Source organism: Melopsittacus undulatus, chromosome 9 (assembly GCF_012275295.1).
Source record: "Melopsittacus undulatus isolate bMelUnd1 chromosome 9, bMelUnd1.mat.Z, whole genome shotgun sequence".
In the NCBI taxonomy this organism is placed as follows: Eukaryota; Metazoa; Chordata; class Aves; order Psittaciformes; family Psittaculidae; genus Melopsittacus; species Melopsittacus undulatus.
Window position 1 is genome coordinate 42,538,918 of NC_047535.1, and position 17,614 is coordinate 42,556,531.

The window sequence follows — 17,614 nt, forward strand, 5'->3', positions numbered from 1 at the left end:
TGGCAGGCATAAGCAAGCTCAATTGTCTTGTTAGGCCTCTGTAATTTTCCACTGAAAACGTGCAGAGAATGATCCCTGCCAAGGTTGTAGTTTCCCACTGTATTTTTAGAGTAAGGTATTTAATCACAATTATAACAAGTTATACACATTAGCTCTGTAAACGATAGCAACCTCTAGACTAACCAATTAGAGCTCAGTATCCAAGGCTGTTACATAAGAAACCTAAGGGTGTAAGGGTATAAAAGGAGCACTGTATCTGAATAAACTTGGGCAATCGCTTTATCACATTGATCCGTCTCTGCGTTGTCCGTGACTCCTGCATCAACAAGTAGCTTCCCCCCACCCCTACCTGCTACACTCCAGTTCTCAGGTTTGCTTTGTTACTGTACCTCCGTTCAAGACCCCCTCTGGGCTGAGGAGAGACACTGGACAAAAACCTATGCCGACTCCACCTCTGAGTCTTTGGGCTTTGAACTTGCATTGCATAACCCTCACTGGGCTGTTTCTTAACTTCCTGTACAGCTATGTGGAAAAAAACAGGATGTTTTAAGTAGCTACTGCAGCTTGGGAGCAGAAGCTGCTTGATTTGGGAGATTATTCTTTTCAGTGAAACCTACTTCCCCCATTAAAGCAGGATGTTGAAAGATGTGGGGAGCAGAGAGGATCATGGGCAGCAGGAACTCACTGCACTGAAAAACCTTTCTCTACAAACGTTGTGTGTGGCACTTCCTCAATCCTGACTCACCAGACTCAAGCCATTGCAATGGGAGCTGCCTTGTTTTGCCCGCTCCCTATCAGCCTTCACTGAGCTCCACTGCCGCAGGGGAGCAGCCCCCAGCGCCTGCAGCTGTTCCCATAGCAGCCCTGCCTGAAAGGGTCTCCCACCGAGCCTGCCGGTCAAAGGCACCTTACACGGTGCTTACTCAGTGCTAAGGGCCAAAGGATTTCTTTACCTTCTGGCTACTGGGGCTGTGCTAGCAGAAAAACAAACAGCAGCTCCAGAACAGATACAGCCACGCCAGCAGAAGTACAGTGACGAGATTCCAGGATGAGTATTTGCCATGCCAGCAGAAAAACGAACAATTCCCAGTTAAGCACACCAGCAGGAACTTCACAGCACAGAGAAAAGCCTCCCCACCTCGTTATTCCCCTGCTCATTTTGGTGTTCTCCAGAGCAGCTTGTTTCTGGGGGAAAGCTGAGGTGGTGAGGGCAGCCTGCAGGACTTTTGGCAGACGAGCGCAGCCCCCATGCAGGCTCTTGTGCCCAAACATTCTGTGGTGTCATGACCAGAAGATGTTTCAGTGCAGACAGCATCTTAGTGCTGAGGGTAGACCTGAAGAATCCTGAGTGGCTCCTTGGGGATTATAAAATGGCCCAGCTCTACTTCTGTGATTTCAGAGAGAAACAGATGGGCTCATAAATACTCCTTTAGCATACTCCAGTGCTGCCATGGCTTGGGGACATTGTCATTGGAACATCTGTGTCTCTCACATCTACACTCCTACACTTTTCTACTTATACTCTTTTACTGCAAATAGCTAATCCCTCTGTTAGGGCTTACCCTGCTTTTCCATTCTGTAACATATTAGTCCCCCCTTTCTAGCAAATGTTTGCCCCTGCTGTGATTCCTCCCCCCCCCCCTTAGCTGCAGATAGTTGCCATCAAAGTTTTAAATCTCTAAATATGTTCAGATATTTGAAGCTATCACAAGTGTTAACCAGGTGCGAAGAAAATGATCCTTCCTGCCCCTAGCTACTTCTCCTGGGTTCCCTTGTGTCCTCTCTGCCCACCAAACCCAAGCGCATCTCCTGAAATGGCTGATGAGATGTGGTGTTCAGAAATGTATATTCCACAGAAATGCCATCAAATAGAGCCTATGGCCTTTGTTACTCTGCCTGTTCAATAATCTTTCAGCTACTTAAAATAACGTTCTCCTCCTGCTGAGCTTTGTTGCACCTACTAACATTCAAGGTAGGTTTTAGCCACTGTTTCTTATCACTGCTATCATAAGGTAGGTAGGAAACATCTGCCTCAAGTCCAACAGGGTGGCACTTCAAAGGGCTGTTTCTGTCACTGTGCCACTGTCACAACAAGCAGCCAAGAGGTGCAGTTGGAGACAAGAGCAGGAAGTGGAATGACTGGAAGAAAAGCTCTTGAAGAAACAGGAGAACAGAACAAACTACAGTGAAACTGTAACAATGTCACTTGCTACTAGGGAATCAGAAAGCTTTGAATGAAACCATTTTAATTGTTTAACACACTTTATGTTAGGAGAAGGTAATTCATTAGCATAGTGAGGTCAGCCACACAAGCATTATCTCAGAACAGCTGACTCACTTTAAAAACACACCCGGGCTTGCTGTAACAGGGTGTGTTAGCTTCTAGAAGCCTAAAGGGGCCCTGCCCTTCGGAAAAAGCAGAAGTAACAGGACTTGACTCTTGCTGGAAGAAGAAAATGTTTGTGTTTTTCAGTGTTAACTGGACTTGCCCTGCTCTCAGAAAACTAAAGGCCTTTAGCATTTTAACCTGGGTTGCTGCAGCCCCACCAGTTCTTGCTGGCAAGAGATGGAGCACCATCAGACACTGCCGGCTGGAAGAGCACTCTCCTGTGTAGACAGCATGGCCCACCACGTCATCCCTCACTGCCTTTCTGTGAGGTAAAAAGATTTCTTTGGTTAGAGATTAGAGTTTGTTGGGTTTTTTTTTCTTTTTTTTTAGAGACACTTTAAAAACTCCTGAGCATTATTCTTGTGGAGCCTCCTTCCCTAGCCAACACCCTGGCCAGAGGGCTCCATGAAGTCAGTAATGGGAGAAACAGGTAACACTGAAGTAACACAACACACACCAAACGTTTGTGCCACCCACTTTCGTGGCAGAAACTTACCCGAAGGGCTCTGGGGCTGCTCTGAGCCAGCCTCTGCTGCAGCCACCAGGACGGGCCCGGTCAGCGTGAGGTAACTCCCACATAGCTGACACCGCCTCAGCACCGCCCGCCGCGCCCCTGAGCGTGGCCCCGCCCACCCCGGAGAAGGCGCCGAGGGACGGAGCGAACGCGGCGGGCGCACGCGTACGTGGGCAGACATCCGGCCGCGCCAGGGTTCGTGTACCGACATGGCGGCGGCCGAGTTTGGCGGCGGCGGCGGTGGTAGCAGTGGGGCGCGGCCGGACGTGGCGGTGCAACGGGCAGAGCTGGGGCCGCTGTTGGCTACGGCTCTCAGGCCCGGGGAGTCCTGGTGAGCACAGCCGGCCTTCTTGTCTGTTTCCTTTCCCTCTGGGCGGTGGGGCCTGTTGGACCGGACCGGAGCGGGCCGGGCCACCACTGAGGGGGACCGCTGAGCCCGGTGCTATGTGTTGCAGGTACCTGGTGGACAGCCGCTGGTTTAAGCAGTGGAAGAAGTACGTAGGCTTCGATAGCTGGGACATGTTCGGCACTGGTGATCCCAGCCTCTTCCCTGGGCCTATTGACAACTCGGGGCTCTTTAGCGGTGAGTGGTGGCCGGCGGTGCGGGGGAGCGGGGGCTGGGCCAGGGCCGCGGCCGGGCTCCTGTCAGGCACTCGTGTGTGCACGCGTCTGGTGGCGCGGTTTGGCTTTTGAAGCCGTGTGTTCTGAGAGGGTACGAGCGGCCGGCCCGGCCTTGTAAATAGGAGACTGGTGCGGTTTCTGTTTGCCCGTGGGAGTGTTGGCTTTTCTCGGTGTCGTGGGTAGTGTGTGTGTAGGTCTTGAGAATCAAGGATTCTGTTTGATGCTGTGTTTTCTCATGACTGTCTCCTTTTAGATCCAAAAACTCAAACTTTAAAAGAGCACCTCATTGATGAGCTGGATTATGTGTTGGTTCCAACTGAAGCCTGGAATAAGCTGGTGATGTGGTATGGCTGCATGGATGGACAGCAGCCTATTGTGAGAAAAGTAAGTATGGGCGAGCCCAGTTCTCTTCAGCCTGGTTTTGTTGTCTGATCTCTACCAAACTTAGTGTTTATTTTGCTAGCTGTGAGTTAGGACAGGATCCTCAGCAGCTCTGTGGAGATAATAACATAAAGTCTTTTGTCGTGTTGTCTGAAAGAATAATCTTCCAGTGCTGCAGTTCAAATGCCTGAATTTTGAGTGATTCTCAGTTGAGGGGTCATATGTGGGAAGAGCCGTGAACCTTGTTCTGGTTAACTTTTTGCCTTAGTGTTTGAACCAGTGCAGTTCAAACTAGTGCAGTGGTTTTATGTTGCATGCAATAGTTTGCACTTGAAAAATTAAAGTTGTCATTCTCTGCAGACAGAAAGAGGCATTGGAATAGATTGTGTTTTACTACAGGCAGCTTAGGGACTTCCTCTGGAGTTTAAGGCAGTTCTTGTTTTCCAGAATTCTGTTCCAGAAAGTGAAATTTGTAAGTTTTGGTTCTGGAAATGTATCAGCCACTTGGCTTTCGGTAAAAGTGTTTGTTGTTTGTATTTTAGTCTTAGGGTTTTGAGTCGACTAAACTGAGTCATTAGTCACTACACCAGGTAAACAGTGCTGATAAAATGTCCATCATTAATATTGCTGAAGTTGTAAGTAGCATTATGTTGGCTTGCTTCAAGGAATGTAAGGGCCAGGAAAGTGTAGCACTGGAATGGTGAAAGGAAGTAAGATCCCTCTCTTGCTGGTCAGTGCTACTGGAATGTTGTCACTCAGTGTGGGCTAGAAAATATATGGGATGAAAAATTCTGATGTCTTCAGAGAGCGTGAATGCTTCCAGGTTTACTCTGCTGAGTAGAAAGAACTCCTGTGTAAACCAGGAGTGGGAGTGTGTGGAAAACAATTATAGCATATAAAGGAAATGTGGTTTTAGTAGCGCTAATTTATTGAGGAACAGGAAAATCTGTACTTAGAAGAAAAGCTGGAACCAGTGCAGATCACTGTCTCTGAGTGAGAACGCTTCTGTCCATAAGCATGCTTTTATTTTCAGAAAGCCTGGCATGTTGTTAGGCACTCCCTTTTCTGAAAAATTTAGAAGTTGGACAATGGGTATGGATCTTGTTGAGGAAACACTTGGATGACAGGTTTAACCATGTGAGCCCCCTTTTCTTGGTGTATCAGATACCACTATTCAACACTAATTACTGGAGGCTAGAGCTTAGAGCTTTTTTTTTACAGGTATAAGATTCCAAGTTACTGCTGCCCAGTTAAGAGTAAACTTGTAAAGTTTTGAATTGCTATGAGAGTGCCAGTTCCTGTTTATTGTTAACCCAGTAACTGAAGTGGATTTTTGTGTTTCAGTCTTAAAATATAGCAGAACATTAGGTTTGTGGATGATACAGCCTCTTATAAAAGCAACTTGAAAGGTCATTTGGGTACACAAGCTGTAGTACTGCACCTGAGCAGAACATGGCCTGTATTTGGTTACAGTATTCTGCAGGTAGTGTTGGAAGCAAAGCACTTAAACTTGTGGTCCTTGAATGCTTTAATCCTTTTTCTAAAGCTGGATCAACTGTAATTCATATGTCAAAATACCCATAAAAGTAGAATTTGGAAAGTAGTGTTCAGGCATCTTTGTAATTCTACAAGCTGGTATTTCTTCCACCTCTATGTGTCTGATGGTCAGAGTCAAGTACAGGAGGGTTAGTTTAGATTTATTTGTGGTTCAGGTTTCTTTTGATGATCTCAAACCATATTTTTGTGCAGTCTTCTGTAGAGTCCCAACGTGTTTAAATGTACACAATGCAGGCCAGTGTAATTCCACAGTGCTGTGCTCAGGTTGTTGTCTAGTGGGGTAGACATGTTTTACTGTGACACAGGACAAGCCAGCTGGTCAGACACTCTTTAAAGGACATCTGCAGGCAATTAGAGACTCTTCTTTGTTATTTATGTGTCCTAATGGACACAATGAGCTCATCAAAAACTTCTTGGAGAGAGTTCTTCCATTCCTGAATATGGTTTTTATTTATTTGATTCTTGCTATGGAATACTGGAGAACAGGGCATCCCATTTAATGAAAGTCCTTCTGAAAAAGAAATAGGGAACTTGTGAATTGGTTCCTTTGCATAATTTTTCTTTAAAAGAAAAAAACAAAACCCACAACAAACAAGCAACACCAACAAAAAAACACCAACAAAGACACAAACAAAACCCCACAAAAAAACAAACTAGCAAAAAAAAGACTGATTTTCCTGTCAAAGGTGTTTAAAGAGGGAGAGTTTTACTTTCTGTTATACCAGCAAGATACTGAAGATATTTCCAAATGTGTTTGTTAATTATTTACCTTTGAAGCACCTTACCTAATCTAATACAACACTATAAAAGCTCAGAGGAGGGAAGCATGACACAGATGTAGGTCATAGCAAGTCTAGTGTCACTCAAATAGAATAGAATATTTCAGTTGGAAGGGACCTACAACAATCATCTAGCCCAACTGCCTGATCATTTCAGGGCCGATCAAAAGTTAGAGGAGATTATTAAGGCTCTTGTCCAAATGCCTCTGAAACACTACTACTTTTAAAAATTACACCAGATGATTCAATAAGTTATGATCTCAATTATACAGGTAAAGAACTGTGGAGGGAATTGTGCTGTGGTGTTCAGTGTTCTGGTTTCTGATGTTTTGTGGAGTTTTGTGGGGTGGTTCTGTTTTGGGTTTGTTTTTTGTTTGGTTTTTTTTTTTCCCTTTTGTCTTCCAGTTACATCACAATTGTCTCATAACTGGCCCCTGAAATGTGCTTTTCTTTCTGGTCTGATGTGTTTTGTGATCTGTAGGTAAAGCATGGTGTCTGGTCTTACACAATACTATTCTCTAAATATGCTGAAAGCTAGTGGATAGGTAGGTGTACTTACTGGAGTGGTCTTTCAAATGCAAAATTGATTTGAGAGTGACTCTGAAATAAAGCAGTGTCATCAAAACAAGTTTTGAGAAGTTGTCTGTTTTTGCAAGGACAGGCTAATGCGGCACATTCTGTGTATCATGCAGAAAAGTAGTGAATGCTTTGTCTTACTGTCGTGTAATAGAAGGGTTTTTGCTCCGGTGCTCCTGGTTTGTTTCTTTTTTATGCAAACCTTAGGCAAAGGCTAGAGGCAGGTTATTTTCTTTTTTTTTTTCTTCCTCCTAAAATGCTCTGGGTGGTCAAATGCTTTTCATGGGTAGTTACTGGCACTGTTAGTTCAGCTGTGATGATGGACCTTTGGAACTTTGCACTTTGGAAGGAAAGCACTGTGGTTTCTTATGTTTTAGAAAATAAAACCTTCAAAACAAGCTGACAGAGGTTGTGACTTGGAAGCAAGTCAGTGTTCAGTTTATGGCTTGACTTGCAAGACTTAAAATATTCAGGCAAGTGTACCTTATAGACACTGCTCAGTATTTTAACTCTTGTTTTGTTTATCACATCTGCCTTCTATTTGCAGGTAGTGGAATATGGTCTGTTTGTGAAGCACTATAAGGTTGAAGTTTATCTTCTTGAGCTGAAGTTGTGTGAGTGCAGTGATCCTGACAATGTAATCAGCTGTCACTTTAGCAAAGCAGATACTGTTGGTAAGTAGTTCTCTGATGTGTGAAGCTGTGTTCTGAGGCTACCTCAAGAGATATTTTATGCCATCCAGAACACAAACAGTGTTGATAAACTGGAGCAAATGTAATGAGTACCAACAGGTAGTCAGAGTTGCATCATGTGATGTCTGAGAAGAGACTGAGGGAGCTACGTTTAGCCTGAAAAGGAGACAGCTTTGAGGGTCCTAATAGCACCTGTGAGGAAGTTACTGGGAACCTGGAGTCAGGCTATCTACTGAGTCACAAAGCAACAAAACAACCGACAATAGTGATAAATTGAAGCAGGACAGATTCCAACTAATACAATTGTTTTGTGTATTAGCCCAGCTAGACATTGGAATAGGGCCCAGAAGCGTGGGGGAATCTCCTACCTTGCAATTTTTGAATGCTCGGTTGGATAAGCCCTGAGCAGCCTGATCTGAATTCACTGTTGACCCTGCCTTGAGTGTTTCAGTGAAGAACCTCCTGAGTTTCTTTCAGCCCTAGTGATTCTGTACATGACACAGGGAGTTGTGATTAAGAGCTTTGAGGAATACGTTTCTAGCTAACTTATGTCCTTAAGAAACATCCGCGTCAGTCATGTACAGCAGTTCTGTCTCTGGTTCTCCTAGGATTCCTTCTTCCTAGTGTGTGACTATTTTAGACATCTTAGTGGCTCTTCTACACTTCTCCCTGAAATTTGGCCAATCTCTCCTTCTCTCTCTCTGTCTTTGCTGTATTTTCTTGTATAAAAATACTGACTGTCAGCTGTCATATTTTCATAAAGATACTTCTTTTGTTTGTTTGCTGATGTCTGACCTGCCAGTAGTAACTGAGAACACTTCCTTCTTGAACCTTCAAATGATGACTGCTTCACAGCATCTGGCCTTTGGGCAGAAATTTCTCAGTGTGTTCTGAACATTATTAGTTTGAGGGCTTGACAGGCAAGTGTGTGACTGAAGGGACCAGTGATGTACCTCTTTGCTGAGTGTCTGGCTTGTGAGGTTTTTTCCCAAAAGCACTCATGTTTTAGGAATTTTGGTGTTGTTTTCCTCCTGAACAGGTACCATCGAGAAAGAAATGAGAAAACTGTTCAATATCCCTGCTGAGAAGGAAACAAGGTTATGGAACAGGTATATGAGTAACACTTATGAGCAGCTCTGTAAGCTGGATAGCACAGTCCAAGATGCAGGGCTCTATCAGGGTCAGGTAAGGGGCATAACTTTTGATTCTCATGTACTGCTTTCTCTACTATGCTTTTTGTTTTTTTCTTTTTTCAGTTGCTTTTAAGTACTTTGAGCAAACATTGAAAGTGTGATTTGTTAATGATTTTGCCAAATGTGTAGCAGCCTTTCAGTTACCTTTCTTAATTATCTGAACTATCTTTCAGATGGTTCTAATAGAAGTGAAAAATGAAGATGGCACGTGGCCTGGACAGCATATTCTGACAAAGTAAGTAAGCGTGTCCTAAACACTTGTGCTCTTTTGTCCAGTTTATTTGCTAGACTGGAGCCACCACATGTTTTCTCAGGGAGCCTGGTTGTCATGGGCTGTTGTGGATTTCTTTGTTTTAGCTATTTTGAATGAGAGAAAATCTTGAAAATAAACATTCTTCCAAGGTTCTGTTGCTGATTTCTTGTCTCAGCCAGTGTCTTCTTTTTTAAGGCTTATTTCAAATAGATTGTGGAAGGATTAGGTACCTTAAGTTCTAGGACCTTTAGGTTCTTAGGAGACAGGAGTGCTATTTACAATTAATTAGTCTTCTTAAAAGGCTACCTCTGTAAGCTGCACAGTGGAGGGGAAAAAAATAAAGTCTTCTGCCATTGTAGAACAAAAAGGATCTTGTAGTATATTTCCAAAGTTGCTAGTGGTGAATGCTTGGAGTTCTGGTAATTCCTGCTTAAAAAGTGTATTGAAATGTACTTCTTGTTGTTTCAGTTGAAACTGTTGTTTCAGTTTTAAGCTGAACAACTCCACTTGCCACAAAGGCAATTATACAAGCCTACTACAAGTAAGGACTACATGGATAGGTCTACTCCCTAATTTCGAGAAGAGCTAGGTAGAAGAGTTTAATGAAGTACTGTATATATAGAGTGCATGGTGTAGAATGCAAGTTGCTTCACTGGTAAGAAACTGCTCATACCAAGTCCTGTGAGTAGACCATAATAAAGAAAATGCTTTTCTGTACAATATGGTTGACTTCCAGAACTTGCTGCTGAGTTATCTCGTTTGAGATCAGCATCTCACTAGTGTTAAACTTGAAGAAAGGATCAAATAGGTCAGTGAAACCTATTTGTAAACAAGTCTCCAATTCTGAGAGATAATACTGGGTAAACGGATCAGGAGAATGTCCGTCATATTACAGTGAACTTCCAGTAAGAGCATTGTGTGAAAAGTGTCTGAACATTCGTATCATGTACATAATCAAGTAGTGGTTGACAGTCGGTGTTAGAGAGGGAGCCATACAAGACCAGATCATAACCTGTTGTTTCCACATGAAACAAAGCCAAAAAGGAGCCCTGTAGCATTCTGAGGGCTGTGTCTTCCTTTTTTGTCAACTAGTCTGCTATGTAAACACTTCAAGCTTTAGAGGTACTCAAATGGAAGTGGTTATGGGTACACAGATTAGTGTTTGCTAATGACATGGAAATAAACATTTGCTTATTATAATGTAAAACTTGTGAAATTGTTGAACTTTGCTGGTAATGGTGGCTAAAAGAATTGTATTAAGTCATCTGAATAGCATTATCTGTGGCTTTGTGCATTGTCTTGTGCTTAATCCTATTTCAGGCAAACATTTTGCTTGAATAATTTATTTCTCAGCTGGAGAAAATACCGTTTAGCCAGGACAATGGGAAACTTTATATTTGAAGTTTTTTTCTTTAGGCTGCATCACTTTAAAAGCTTATGAGAAAGTTTGTGTATTTAGAGTTTTGATGCCATAAACCAAACAGGATGGAGAGCGCTTTGCTGTTGGTAAAGGAATGGTGGGTGTCTGCATCCATGCCTGTGTGCCAAAAGAGGCCTTGGAAAGCTGGGAGTTCATGTCACTCACTACTCAAAATATGTGCGTGCAAGGTGACTATGAGGTGGGCGAGTTCCCTATTGTGAGGATTTTCCCCCGCCATTTGGTGTTAGTCAGAGGCACTGGCTCCTGCCAGGGCAAACAGCATTTCCCCATGTTTGGCAGCCCTCAGTCTATTTCCGAGCCATCAAGCTGGCTGACGTTTAACAGAAAACATGCTATTATACATCACAGCAGTCCTTGGGTGGTATATTTGTATGTTAGTTTGCTTCTCCCTAGGGAACAACATGCTTTCTTCTTGTAGCTTGAAACTGCTTTTACTACTAGACAAGGTTTCAGAAGAGAGAATAAATTATTCTAGGAATTTTGAAATTGGAAGCATGCTTTGTTTCTGAAGGGAGATCTTATCAAAGACTCTGTGAAATTTGGTCCTCTTTGATTGTTACTGACAAGACTTCCAAAATAAAATCTTGAGCTAGCAGAGTTCCAAGCCAGTCCTAGAACACACTTTTTTTATCCTGGGTATCATTTTCTTAGCACAAATGAACAAGAAATTGTGTCAGATCTGTAATAACAGAACCTTTTCCATCAGGTATTGCATTTGAAATCAGCAGTGAAGTTGTATTTAGCATCTGCCTGGTAGCTGTCTGCCTCCCTTTGCAATACTCAGCGGTAGAATTCCTTTTTGTTCTTTGGTTTCTGCTGTAATTTTCTTGCTGTTTCCTTGTCCTGCTCCTCGTTTTACTGATGGCAGTGTATATGTGGTGAACCTTTTCCCCTCTCCCCGTGTTACTCTCCTCAGTAAAAGTGTTGAGGAGTTGTTGTTTAGTTCACGTATACGGTATAGTATATGTAGCTTTTCTCAGTCACTCTGTCCTGATTTAGGCATCTGTTCAAATTGAAGCAACATTCCATGATATTACATGCCAGGAATTCCTGTACAGTCTTAAGGCCTTTATGGTTGTGATATGTATTTTGTAGGTATGTGATACATAATTAAATGCCCTCTCATATTTAAAACTGATGTCCTTCTCCCCGTTCCTTGTGTGCTCATGATTTAGGAGGAGCCCTTCAGGACCTGGGTTGTATATTTTGTGGGAGTTCTTTATTACATATCTTTCAAGTGCTTGAGTTTGCAGTAGGTGCTGCATGCTTTCAAAGTATTGTCAAGTATGTAAGATAAGTCAGGGAGGCTTTTGCATGTAAGAACTTTCTAAATGAAAATGCATTATGGTCTCTGCTTTGCCAATTAAATGTAAGTCCTGCCTTGTCTAGCTTTGACAGAAATGTTTTGTCACTGTATATACATATATATATATGTATTTATTGCTAGTTTAAAGGAGGACTAATTCTGCTGTATCCTCTGAAGGTAGTTTCAACTGAATTGAAACACTTTTTCTGTCTCCGTCTTCCAAACACTTGAAGCTTTTTACAGTACTTTCTCAAGCTGTTCAGCTTAGCAGTTTTTCTTCTTATCAACCATATGGCTTCACAGTTCCTGGACTAGATTAATCTAATTTTGTCCTTTTTGTGCTGCAAGTCTTCAGATTTCTTCTCACTTGCCATTTGTGTGGGTTTTGAAAGGTTTCGTAGCAAGATGTGAAACTGCTGCCGTCTTTAATTGGCAGACGGGGGCAATGTGCATCAGTATTGTGAAGCATGAAGTTATGTATGTGGGGATGAAGGTCATGAGCCCAAAATACATGCTGGGCTCTGTAGGAATGTGATGCTGGTCCTGGTTCATTTCCCTGGATATGACCTCATGTAGCAGCCTTGAGACAAAACGAATGAAAACAACCTCAGTGCTTCAGTAGGGAAATGCTGAGTGTGCATCGGAAGATTTTGATAACTGGCACACTGATAAAACTGCACATTTTTCAGTTTATTATTATGTCCTGTGGCACTGTCAACAGATAGAAAAGTAGACTAATGAGAGGTTTCAGAGCCAAGTGAATTGTTGAAGAATTAGCATGTTTTTTGTGCTAGGAGACTCAAAAGTTAAAATGTTTTATCAGTGAGAAATGTAAAAGATTATTTTAACACTTAAAAGCTTCCGTAGGATATGAGAAACTCTACAGGCAGCAGATGGAGGCGAGCACAAACCGATGCCAAAATGATGAAGCAAGGTATTCATGCTGTAAATGAAATACAGGTTTCTTCTGACTCTAAGGGTTATTGGTCACTAGAACAGTGTGTGGTCTGGGTTGGTTGCTGTTGGCTGTTCTGAAATCACGATGGAAGATTTTTCTAGAAGATGTATTTTTAACTCAGATAAGAGTTATTTTGAGAGACTTAAATTGTGCTTAAGCAGGAGGACTGATTGAGCAGTCATACAGTGCAGTCTCATCCTCAGACCTATCAAATGATTTTCTTTTTCAAATCCCTGAACTGTAGCATGGTTACATGAAGTCTGTCTTCAGTATAGTTTACTTCTCTATAGGTTTTGTTGATGAAATGTAACTGAATGTGTTTATCCCTGTCAGAAACACTGTGGTTGTGATCAAAAGGAAGTTGCAAGAGCGTGGCACCTTCCAGTCTAGTCTCTGTTGTGCATACAGAGACCAATCTGAGCATAGTTTCAGTGGTAGCCCAGAATGTTTTGGAAGGTTCTAAGTCATGAACTTGAAGAAATGTTTATGTCTTACTTGGGGCCTCCATTTCCAAGGGAGCAGAAGTTGCATACGGTGAGAGATGGCAGCAGGGGGAACAAGTGGCTTTGGCTAGTTAAAGTCTGCAAGCTCCAAAAAAAAACACTTTTGGGGTGTTGGGGATAAATGCTTTGCATCCAGGACTTCTGTTGTCATCTCTGTGCAAATGAGGCAGTCTCCTTGAGAGCTTACAGTGTTGTGGGGTCATTAACAGTAGGTTCTTGGGGTTAAAAATTGAAGCTTTCAGAGGAAAACAGTTTTTCTAAGCTGCTGTCTGTGCCTTTCACCTGAAATCATAGTTACCTTTGTGACCATCCTGTGAAATGAGGGGGAACAGCTATCCAGGATAAATCCTCAATCTTTCTTCAGTTATTACAGGTAGAAGAGTAATTTGTAACTTGTGAGAGTGCTTACATTTATATTCTCGAGTGTATTTGATTTCTGTTTTATTCTCCTCTTTTGGAAGGTTGTTGGCCTCTCTTTCATTGCTTTACTTCTTACATGATCCTTTCCAACTTCTAACAGGAACTCCCTCAAGATCCTTGATAACTTTGTAGGTAGACTTTTTTCTGCTGTGACTTGACTCTTATCTTTCCTTTCTCATTTAAATTGTTTTTTTGTTTTTTTTTTTTTTGTTTATTTTTTTTATTTTTTAATCTTCTTCCAAAGTTCTTAGGCTTTTGTGTGTGTATAGGATATTCCTGAAGTACTTCTGGGCACTCTTCAGTTGCCATCCGACGTGGGATTCTGCACTGCCTTGATGCTTCTGTTGAAAAGCTTGAAATCCCTTAAGTTGTTGACCTCCTTTTTTCTCCTTATTAGATTTCTTTCATATTATTTTCCTGGCATCTTACTATGTTCTCTCAGTTCTCTCAGCAGGGTCAAACATGTCAAGCAGAGATGCTTCATTTTCAAGTCTAGCACTTTTTAGGTTGCCTTTGTTTTTTTTTGCTTCTAGATAATTCACTTCTTCAGACTTCACAAAATATGTTCTTAATATATCTATATGCTGTTATTAGTGGGATTATTTTAACCCTTAAAATGCCTGCTTGTGGAGCATAAGTCTGGTAATTGCTGTTTAGCCTAGACCCTCTTGTTCTCTCTTCTGTGTTATCATTGTGTCTGGGTAGTCTTGCAAAGTTCCACCTCCACCATGCAGTGACCAGAAGGACATGTACTGCCCTGGAAATGGCTGTCTTAGTTGTTACAGTAGATCTGCTCATTCTTTCTAGTATACTTTCCAGTATACTTTTTGGTTATGCTGGCTGGTGTTTGATGTGTTTTTCTTTATCATGCTTCAGGTTTAGACTGTGTTTGGAGCTTGCGTTTTCATCTGGAAGCTCCTGATAAAGAGATACACCAACAAGCTAAAGCTTGAGGGCACTATCCTCTGCTGTGCTTTGGGCGTGTTGGCCACCGTTTTGTGGCTGTTGGTGTCTCACCTTTTTGCGTTTGGTTTTGCATGTTTATTTGAGCAAAGATGGAGAGAATAGACCATCTCCCAGTTAGCTCTTGCTATAGAGATATTAACAAGTATCAAAATAGTTTATTTAAGCTTATTTATGTAGTGCTGCCTTGGGGTTTTGCTTTTTTTATGGAGCCAAAGCTGTCTATGACAGAACACTGTCACAGAATTTTAGTGCCTTGTTGATCTTTTGGTGGCTTTTGTGTTCTGGTTCTTTTCCATACCAGGAGGCTAGTAGTGTGGAATAACCTAGGATCCACAACTGGATAGACTTGAGGCTTAGTAACTTTTTTAATCTGTTTCAGTATCTCCCATCTCAAAATGCTGAGGCTTGCTATGCATACTGTGTGTACACAGTGGTGTGTCTTGCCTCTGAGTTGCAGCTACAATATAGTTGTATCAACTAGGTTTAGTAACAAAAGTGTTTTGTGTCCACCCTGGTTATCTTCTTGCTAAATAATGTTCTGTTTGGGTGGTCGGAGTTTCAGGTAGGGAAGGACTGACTTTGTTGGTTTTTTAACACAGGGTGTTTTGTGATTGGGATTTTTTTGCTTGCTTGTCTCAAGGTGGTGATTTACACATGAACTTAAAGCTTGCTTCTCTGTCACTCACTGTCTGAATTACCTACTTATTTCAGTCTGGAACCCAGATTTTGCTTCAAGCAAGGAGTTTTACTCTTGCTTCTGATACTGTTGTCTGATGTTGCTGTTCTAGTCAAGTGTTTGAAAGTGCGATCACACAGATCAAAGCAGTAAATTTCTGTGTGGGAACTAACTGTAGCGTGGCAAGTCCTTGGAGTTTTGTGGGAGGTGGGCCTGGATATGAAAAAAGTAGTAGCACTGTTTCTACTTCTTTTTCCTTTCTCCCAGATCAAGCACTGCAACTAGCAGAAACTTTACTACCTCTTCAAAATCATCAGCAAGTTCTTATTCCTCAGTGTCTGCCACTTCTGTCATTACTAACGGTGATAGCAGTAACTCCTATGGACTGAGCAGCTCCCACCTGGGCAGGGGGTAAGAGCAGGAATGTTCTTTTTGTTTCTTCGTCGTTCATGTGAATAATCCTGTGCATCCTTGCCTGTATAAAAAAGGAGTGTGATGAGGAGTTCTGCTACGCTTGTCTATCTCTTTATCAGACTTTGCTTTTGAAACCCTTGCATTCTGCTGATCGTTGCTCCCTTGCCTTGTCCAGAGCTTACTATTAGGGCACTGCCTGATTTGAGGGGATTGGGAATATAAAGGAAGGGATTACATTCTTTTCTCCGTCTGTGATTGTCATAGAAGCCTTTCCAGGTAGAGATAATTTTTTTTTAATTAACTCTTACAGTAATATGCAAACTCTTGCTGCATTAGGGTAGAGTGCTGTGTACTTACTGACAGAGGAAAATAGTGTGTTATGAGCCATAAATGAATAATAGACTGTGTAATGATTAATGTTTCTAAAGTTAGCACATATACTTCATATTCCTGGTATTCATCATTAGCCACTATGAAGCAGCACAAACATGTAACATGCTGGTTAAACAATTTCATTAAGCATCTTTTTTAGTTGTATTTGGTGTGACTCTTAAACAGGATTGAGATGCAATAAACTCACTGTGGAGTTCACTGTGTTGTCTTTTTTCCAGAGGTTCTGGATTTGTCTGTAACTCTTACAGCTGCAGGGATAATGCTTCCCTGTCACAACCTGGACTCTGTGGACTCAGTAACCTTGGAAATACCTGCTTCATGAATTCTGCATTACAGGTAAGACTTTGGAAGAGTCCTCTTTAGAATTAAATGAAAGAGCAGTCTTGCAAAGATTGTGGATTAAAACTTGTGGAAAGAAAAGGATGTTTTAATGTGATTCTATGAGGAGACTGCACCTGGAATGAAAAAACACAACACAACCGACAAACCCCAAACAAAAAAATGAGTTCATATTTAATTTGACTCATGCATAGCACATTAGTTCTATAAACAGTATAAAGGACTGGATCTGAAATGATCCAGTAACTTTTGGAAGACTGGGGGAAGTAATACTAAACAGATGCCCAACTGTAAAGTCCCAGTGCTATGCTCTGACAAAGATGGGCTGACGTGGAGAACATTGTGACTTGTGTGGGCCGCACAAGTGATATGAGCAGGTCACTGCAGGTGGTTCTGGGGTCCATGTTTAAAGATTCCTCCAAAATGAAGGGTGTAAAAAGCCACAGGAAGGTTTTAGGGTCATTGTGTGGGTGTTAAGGTTGTGTCAGTTATGCAAAGATAATAATTACTGGCATACTCATTTAACTTAGTCTCTTAGGTTTATTTGGTTCACTAAAAAAACCCAACTTGTTAAGGATAGTTTTTTGCTATGAATTCCAAACAAAATATGAGCCAACTTGTATGAACTATATTGTGGTCCAAGTGCTGTGTAATGACTTCTGTCATTCTGTGGTAGCTTCGAAAGCTAGAACAGGTCTTAAAATAACTATAATGCATTATGCATGTCGTATTCAGGGTACCAGAATAAACTTGGGCTGCCTTACTTGTTTGTTCAATGTGACTTTATTTTTAGTTGTATCTTGGTAACTTTACACCACATTATATTCTCTTGAACTTTACAGCTAAGAGACAACTTTTAGAATTGTTTTTTTAATTGTCCAAGTAACTTAATCCAAACATGCTTTAATCTTAATTTTTGCATAGAAACTAATTGGGTGAAAAACTTTCTTGTATTTACTATTAGGCTTTAATTTTCTAGACATCAGTCTCTTAAATGCAAATATCTGACTTAATTTTTTGAGGTTTGTGGAATTTTGTTAGCAGCAGTCTCCCAGTGAGAGGCTAATGTCAAACCATAGCAATCTATAAGCACTTTAATGTCATCTGTCCAGGGAAAGATACTTAGCGCAGGGACACTGTAACTAGAAGAATTTGATAGGAAATGAATTCCAAAAGCTACAAATCAGGGCAGTGACAGTGGAGGAGGCTAAAGGGAAGGACTACTGGCTCTCTGGATTGCCAT

At 41.8% G+C, this 17,614-nt stretch overlaps 1 protein-coding gene across 1 annotated transcript in view; it reads left to right on the forward strand.

The window, feature by feature from the left end:
* Positions 1-3,050: 3,050 nt before the first annotated feature.
* Positions 3,051-17,614, forward strand: part of LOC101871505 (ubiquitin carboxyl-terminal hydrolase 4) — a 38,485-nt gene continuing 23,921 nt past the window's right edge. The window contains exons 1-7 of the mRNA XM_034066449.1: positions 3,051-3,234; positions 3,359-3,486; positions 3,778-3,908; positions 7,365-7,491; positions 8,549-8,694; positions 8,876-8,937; positions 16,251-16,368. Coding sequence (XP_033922340.1) covers positions 3,113-3,234; positions 3,359-3,486; positions 3,778-3,908; positions 7,365-7,491; positions 8,549-8,694; positions 8,876-8,937; positions 16,251-16,368 — 834 coding nt within the window. The 5' untranslated portion in view covers positions 3,051-3,112. The remainder of the gene's footprint in view (positions 3,235-3,358; positions 3,487-3,777; positions 3,909-7,364; positions 7,492-8,548; positions 8,695-8,875; positions 8,938-16,250; positions 16,369-17,614) is intronic.